The sequence below is a fragment of the Argentina silus genome (genome assembly GCF_951799395.1).
Source record: "Argentina silus genome assembly, chromosome: 8".
NCBI classification, from domain to species: Eukaryota; Metazoa; Chordata; class Actinopteri; order Argentiniformes; family Argentinidae; genus Argentina; species Argentina silus.
The window spans coordinates 22,617,061-22,624,560 of NC_139662.1; the positions used below are offsets into that span (position 1 = coordinate 22,617,061).

The 7,500-nt window shown below is 47.3% G+C and overlaps 1 protein-coding gene across 1 annotated transcript in view; it reads left to right on the forward strand.

Annotated features, from left to right (window-relative positions):
- The window catches only part of LOC310808086 (solute carrier family 26 member 6-like), a gene marked incomplete at both ends in the record, with an annotated part of 18,419 nt that overhangs the window by 10,353 nt on the left and 566 nt on the right, over positions 1 to 7,500 (forward strand). The window contains 10 exons of the mRNA XM_083674787.1: positions 766 to 879; positions 1,011 to 1,088; positions 1,403 to 1,498; positions 1,733 to 1,839; positions 2,013 to 2,082; positions 2,285 to 2,377; positions 2,813 to 2,923; positions 3,139 to 3,507; positions 4,245 to 4,299; positions 6,692 to 6,837. Coding sequence (XP_083530913.1) covers positions 766 to 879; positions 1,011 to 1,088; positions 1,403 to 1,498; positions 1,733 to 1,839; positions 2,013 to 2,082; positions 2,285 to 2,377; positions 2,813 to 2,923; positions 3,139 to 3,507; positions 4,245 to 4,299; positions 6,692 to 6,837 — 1,239 coding nt within the window. The remainder of the gene's footprint in view (positions 1 to 765; positions 880 to 1,010; positions 1,089 to 1,402; positions 1,499 to 1,732; positions 1,840 to 2,012; positions 2,083 to 2,284; positions 2,378 to 2,812; positions 2,924 to 3,138; positions 3,508 to 4,244; positions 4,300 to 6,691; positions 6,838 to 7,500) is intronic.

Below are 7,500 nucleotides of genomic sequence, written 5' to 3' on the forward strand. Positions count from 1 at the left end.
CTTTTATGGCCCACCAGCTTTGTTCAATCAAGGATGAGCCATACTGCCCTCAGCTGCCCCCAGCTGCCCCCAGCTGCCCTCAGTACGCTGGGATTGTGTACCAGTTCAATCACAGAAGCCTCCAGTTTGTACACTTGCTGTACCCTCAGGGTCACGGTATGGTTCAATGCTTACTGTATGCAGTGTGCAATCAGGAGCGAGTGCTTGTTAGGATTGTGCTTAGTTTTTGTGTCACCCTTGTAAGATGTCGACTGTGAGAAGACATGTTCATCAGGCCAACCGTTTGGAACTGGTTTTCACAACATCCTGTGATGGTGAGTGATCAGGTTCGGTGTGACAAGAACTATCAAACCAATTATATCTGCCATTTACCTGACGCTTTTATCCAAAGCAACATACATTGCAGTGAGTTCATAAATGTTTCCGTATATATGGTCCCAGCGGGAATCAAACCCACAACCTAAGCGTTGTTAGCGCCATGATCTACCAATCGAGCGACAGAGGACCTCCAATAAGACTTTGTATGCTGCTTCAGACTGGGTGATAGATCAGACTGGGTGATAGATCAGACTGGGTGATAGATCAGACTGGGTGATAGATCAGACTGGGTCAAACACTAGAAGCTTGTTAGGATTGTCTGTTGTTTTTTTGTGTGTCACCCTTGTCCTTTGTTTACAACTGTGAGAGGACCAAATGGTTTGACTCTCTCTCTCTGCTATCCTACCCCCCCCCCCCCCCACCACCACCACCCCCCCCCCCTAATAGGAGCTGGTGGCCCTGGGTCTCAGTAACTCCGTGGGAGGGTTATTCCAATGCTACTGTGTCACCTCCTCCATGTCCCGGAGTCTCATCCAGGAGAGCACAGGGGGCAAGACACAGGTGACAACACACACACACACACACACACAGACACACACACACTCACACACACACACACACACACACACACACACACACACACACACACACACCCTGACTCAGTCATGCGGTTGTTTGGTGATGTTGTCCAGGTTGCCGGGGTGTTTGCTGCCGTCATTGTGCTGATCACTGTTCTGAAACTGGGCCCACTGTTTCAGGAGCTGCCCAAGGTAACTCTCTCTCCCTCTCTGTCTCTACAACACACACACACACACACACACACACACACACACACACACACACTCAGGCACACACACACACACACACACACACACACACATACTAATCAGACTAATGTTTGTGTGTGTGTGTGTGTGTGTGTGTGTGTGTGTGTCTGTGTGTGTGTGTGTGTGTGTGTGTGTGTGTGTGTGTGTGTGTGTGTGTCTGTGTCTGTGTGTGTGTGTGTGTGTGTGTGTGTGTGTGTGTGTGTGTGTCTGTGTGTGTGTGTGTGTGTGTGTGTGTGTGTGTGTGTGTGTGTATCAAGGCAGTACTCGCTACTATAGTGTTTGTGAACCTGAAGGGCATATTCAGGCAGTTCCGAGACATCCCTGCTCTGTGGAGGAGTAACAAGGTTGACCTGGTGAGACACATCCACACACTATAAACACTACATCATATCTGGCACACACTTCAATGACCTACTGGAAGTAGATCTTATATTTTGGAATAGGTATGAAGCAATATGGTAATTTCATTGTGTACACCTGTCTACTTTTCAAAAAGCATGTATGCGCCTCAGGGTTAGGGGTGGATTTTCAATCCAACATTACCGTGTGTCCCCCTATTGACTCTCTGTCTCGGTGCTGCCCCCTAGCTGGTGTGGCTGGTAACATGTTTTGCCACTCTGCTGCTGAACCTGGACCTGGGGCTGGCGGTGTCCATCGCCTTCGCCCTGCTCACGGTCATCTTCAGGACACAGCTGTGAGTGTCATGCACGTTGAGCGGTTCAGCTAGATTGTATCGTTTAAAGCGTGATGTAATCCAGTGATGTAATCCAGTGGATTTGGTGTTTTCATTGTTGAGTAGTAGACACATTCTGATGTTCCAAATTGCCCATTTGATTAATGTGAATGGTGTGTGTTTGTCTCTGCCAGGCCACGGTACTCCATCCTGGGCCAGGTCCCTGGGACGGAGCTGTACCTGGACACAGACACCTACGAGGAGGTGAGGCTCCACTCTGACCTGACACCTGTCTACTACTAAGTACTGTCAACTTCTGCCCCAACATGAGTGAGAGGATAAGATAGGAGGGGATGGAAACTGTTCAGATTGGGGGGGGGGTGATCAGGTTGACAATGGGGTTTGGAGCATCTTTTGGATTATTTTGGATTAAATCCCCCCGTTTGTGTGATGGTTTGATCCACAGGCCAGAGAGATACCTGGCATCACCATCTTCAGGTCATCAACCACCATGTACTACACCAACGCTGAACTATACCTGGACACCCTGCAGGAGAAGGTGTGTGTGTGTGTGTGTGTGTGTGTGTGTGTGTGTTCGGTGCGTGTGTAAAGTAGTTGATGTCAAAGTATTAGTGGGGTCAACAGTATTTGATCTAACAGCTTTTGATTAATGACATGGTGTTTAATCGCTCTCTCTCCCCCTCTCTCTCTCTCTCTCCCTCTCCCTCTCCCTCCCCCTCTCCCTCCCTCTCTCTCTCCCTCTCTCTCCCCCCCTCTCTCCCTCCCTCTCTCTCCCCCCCTCTCTCCCTCTCTCTCCCCCCCCTCTCTCCCTCTCTTTCTCCCTCTCTCTCTCTCTCTCCCTCTCTCTCCCTCTCTCTCTCTCTCTCTCCCTCTCTCTCCCCCCCCTCTCCCTCTCTCTCTCCCTCTCTCTCTCTCTCTCTCTCTCTCTCTCTCTCTCTCTCTCTCTCTCTCTCTCCCTCGTTCCCTCATCCAGTGTGGGATCGACATCGGGAAAATACTGACGCTGAAGAAGAAACGAGACGCCAAGGAGAAGCGGCGTGAGAAGAAAGAGAAGAAGAAAGCCAAAAAGGAGGCAAAGAAGCAGGTAGGACACACACACACACACACACACACACACACACATATGCACACGCACACACACACACGCACGCGCACGCATGCACACACGCACGCACGCACCCACACACACGCACACACACACTTGCACTCTCACAGGTGGACCCATGAATGTGTCAATCAAATCAAGTAATTCTATTTCCATGGATATTTCTGTGTCTCTACTCCCACCTCTGTTCCCAGAACGGCGTGAATGGCCACCTGTCGAACGGCAAGGCCCTTCCAGAGGAGGAGGAGGAGGAGAAGGAGGCCAGAGAGGTGAAGAGCTCCCCAGGCCTGGAGCACCAGAGTCGGGGGAACGGACAGGCCTTGTCCCTGACCAAGAGACCAGCCAACGGTCAGGTGAACAGGGCTTACGAGCAGGACGAGTCCAAATCGGACTCCGGCTCGGGCTCAGAGGCAGATTGCCATGGCGATGAGGACACGATCCCAACGTCCAGCACCGGAGGGGAGGAGAGAAAAAGTGGGAGTGGCCTGGATACACACACCATCATCCTGGACCTCGCCACAGCCAGCTTTGTTGATACGGTCACTGTGAAGACACTGAGAAATGTACGTGTGTGTGTGTGTGTGTGTGTGTGTGTGTGTGTGTGTGTGTGTGTGTGTGTGTGTGTGTGTTAAAGGATGTGTATTTTGTTGTGTGTACGTGTGTGTTTGTGTGTGTCTGTGTGTGTGTGTTAGAGGATGTGTATTTTGGTGTGTGTGTATGTGTGTGTCTGTGAGTGCGTGCGTGTGTGTGTGTGTGTGTGTGTGTGTGTGTGTGTGTGTGTGTTGACGTCACTAGCGAGGAATGGAGATGGCAGGGTTAAGAAGGAAAGAGAGGGAACGAAACAAAGGAGTAATAAGAGAGAGAGAGAGAGAGAGAGAGAGAGAGAGAGAGAATTGGGAGAGGCTAATCACCAAGCCAACTATTGTTCGGAAAAACTGATTATTTTTAGATTCATTTTATCCAGTCTTATCCTTGTGTAACATTGGGTTCGCTGTCACATTCATACGTGCCCTTGTGCTGCAGGAAAACAAAAGGGTCAGTGTTCTGGGAATAGACAGATCTAAATTAGATTGTTTTGTATGTAGAGAAGTGACCATGATGGGGGGAGGAGGAGGTGTAGAGAGAGGGAGGGATAAAGGAGAGAGAAAAACAAGATAAATCCAGAGTGTTTTAACCCAAAACAGTCCTTGGGAGGGGAGTTTTGATTTGACCTTTCACACGTGGTCACATGTCGTTCAACTCTCTTTCTCTCTCTCCCTCCCTCAACTTCTCTCTCTCCTTCCCTCACTTTCTCTCACAGATATTTAAAGACTTTGGGATGATAGATGTTGACATCTATCTAGCTGCCTGCCAAGGTGAGTGAATCATAAAGTTAACATGCATACATTATCAAATCAAATCAGACTTTACTTATATTGAGCCTTTCGTGCAAAATTGCAATACAAGATGCTTAACAATACAATGAAAATACAACAATACAATGAAAATAAACGATAATATAAGGAAATGATAGTATAGGAAATAGGAGACATGGTAGAACAGAGAGACCAGCGCAGCACAGTAGAAGAGGGTAGATTAAAATAAGATGGATTAAGAGAAAGTTAAACTAAAAAGGTATGTCTTAAGATTTCTTTTAAAGGTGTTTACAGATTGTGACGCCCTCAGCTCCTCTGGCAGGCTGTTCCAGAGGCGAGGAGCATAGACACTAAATGCCGCCTCCCCGTAGTTCTTTGTCCTCACCCAGGGAACAATTAAAAGGCCAGGACCTGAGTGATCTTGAGGGAGCCTATATTAAAAGCATGTCTGACAAGTATTCAGGCACTAGTCCATTGAATGATTTGAACACCAATAAAAGGATCTTATAATCTATCCTAAAACTGACAGCTGTTGGTTAGTACACGTGCTGCTGCATTCTGAATGATCTGTATCTTATTTATACCTTTCTTAGGTAGACCAGAAAGGAGAGCATTGCAGTAATCAAGCCTGCTAGTGATAAAAGCATGCATAAGTCTCTCAGTATCTGCCTGGGAGAGAAACTTTAGCAATAGGGCTGATATCATTGGGTGATAAAGAGACGTACAGTTGTGTATCAGCATAGCTATGAAAATTAGTGTTCTCTGATGATATGAACATGAACAACACAGGTCCCAGAATGGAGCCTTGAGGAACCCCACATGTTACACTAGTGTTAGCCGAGGAGTGGTCACCAATGAAGGATCCAGGTTACTTTTCTTTAGGAGAGGTTTCACAATAGCAGTTCTCAGTGCCAGGGGGACAATACTAGTCAGCAAGGAGTGATTTACAATCACTAGCACTTCATCCTCAAGACAATTAAACACAGTCTTAAAAAAAGTGGTGGGGATAGGGTCAAGTGAGCAGGCGGAGGGTTTTAATTGCATTACTTCGTTAGCAAAATCATTCATAGCAGTCTTAGGCAGAGGGGAAGTGTCCAAAGACAGGGGCTCATGCACATCCAGTATAACATGGTTTAGATCCAACATGATTTTTGTTATCTTGTCTCTGAAAAATGCTGCAAACTCTTCACATGTTGATGTTGCGGTGATGAAAGAGTGACTTTTTGGAGCTGAATTTATGAGGTTGTCAATAGTTGAGAAAAGCGTTCTGGGATTATTATGATTTTTAGAAATCAGCTTTGAGAAATCAGCTTGTCTTGCTTTTCTAATTGCTTTATTGAAGATAGTGAGGTGTTCTGTAAAAATGTCATAATGGACTTGCAGCTTAGTTTTTCTCCACTGACGCTCAGATTTTCTATTATTTTTCTTTAAGTTAATAACATCCCCAGTTCTCCATGGTGGTTTCTGTTTAGATGTAATCTTCTTAAGTTTGGCTGGTGCTGTAGCGTCAATGGTAGTCTTCGGCTTACTAAATCATCACAAGAGGAAGGAAGGATCTGTGGGGGTATGTTATTAATATGACTTATGAATTTTTCAGCAACTTCAGAGGTAAGATAACGTTTCCTAACAACCTGCTCAGTAACAAAGCTAGATCGTGAAAATAATGCAGAGAAAAAATACAGTAGTGGTCTGAGATTGGCAAGTCAATTACAGAGGACACATCGATCCTTAGACCACGAGTGATAATTCAACGATCCAACGTATGACCGCCGTGGTGAGTCGGTCCATTAACATGTTGAAAAAAATCCATTGAGCTCAACACATTTAGGAACTCAGCGGCTTTAGAGTCGACCGCATTATCCACATGTAGATTAAAATCACCTATGACCATAATGTTGTCATAATTGGTACTGACAATAGACAACATTTCGGTGAAGTTATCTAAAAAGATAGGTCACTGTTTGGGGGTCTATATATTGTAACGACCCTGTGTAAGGCCCGTTAGCAGTTCCGCCAAGTGAGTTAACTTTCTTGGTGTTGTGGCTAGCGCGGCCGGTTTGTAAGCGGAAGGTTGCGAGTTCGATACCCGCTTAAGGCAAGCTGCTCTGCCCCGCCGTTCGCTACAATATTGTTATAACAAGCACAGGGGGTAGGAATTTTAACAGTATAGCATGATGCTTAAAGGAGCAAAAATCAGTAGATCCACAGAGCTGCCCAATGGTCCTGTATTGATAAGGGTGGTCCTGTGTGTCTGTGTATGTGTGTGTGTTTGATGGCCTTTTTCATGTTGTCTGTGTGTGTGTGTGTGTGTGTGTGTGTGTGTGTGTGTGTGTGTGTGTGTGTGTGTGTGTGTGTGTGTGTGAGTTGCCTTACCTCTTCCCTATGCCCCCAGGCTGCGTGGTGGAGCAGCTGGAGAGAGCAGGCTTCTTCTCTGAATCCATCCCAAAGAGTCGGCTATTCGCCACTGTCCACGATGCTGTACTACACAGTGTCCGGCAGCAGGGGGCGCCAGACCTACCCGTCTATGACTGTGCCCTGGTGAGTGGATTACTGTACAGCTCTTAAGGCCCCGTTCTAAACTGGCCCCTAGTTCCTACTGAGGTGGCCTAGCTGCCCGTCACACCTACCATGGTATGTGAAGTCGATGACAACAATCATTTGTTGTCAAAAGTGCCCAGCAATATCTCTTGAAAGGTGAAGTTATGAAACCGCATTTTCGTCTTATGAAATTCTGGATCTCTCTCTAGGAAATGGAAAGCAGTACCAGGATGTGACCAACAGGGGTCGCTCTGCCCTCCTCCCACTCCACCTTCCTCCTCCTCCTCCTCCTCCTCCTCTTCCTCTCGCCCTGCGGTCCGTTTCCTGGCTTCCCATTGGCTCTCCTCGTCTCTCCCCTCTCTCCGTCAAGGAGAATGCACCACCGCGACATGGCCGTTGGTTTCCATAGAGATAAACAGAGCCGTTGCTTTGGCAACAAGTTTTTTATGATATCTTCTAATGAGGTAGCCTGCGCGACGTCACGGTGTGTGTGTGTGTGTGTGTGTGTGTGTGTGAGAGAGAGAGAGAGAGAGAGAGGGAGGGACCAGAGAGGGAAGGGGGAGGGAGTGGGAGAATGTAGCAGTGGACTAATAGGAGTGTGTATTTATAGCGGTGGAGAGAGAGTAGAGCTGGAGTGAGAGGTTGACTCTGAGGGGAAAACTG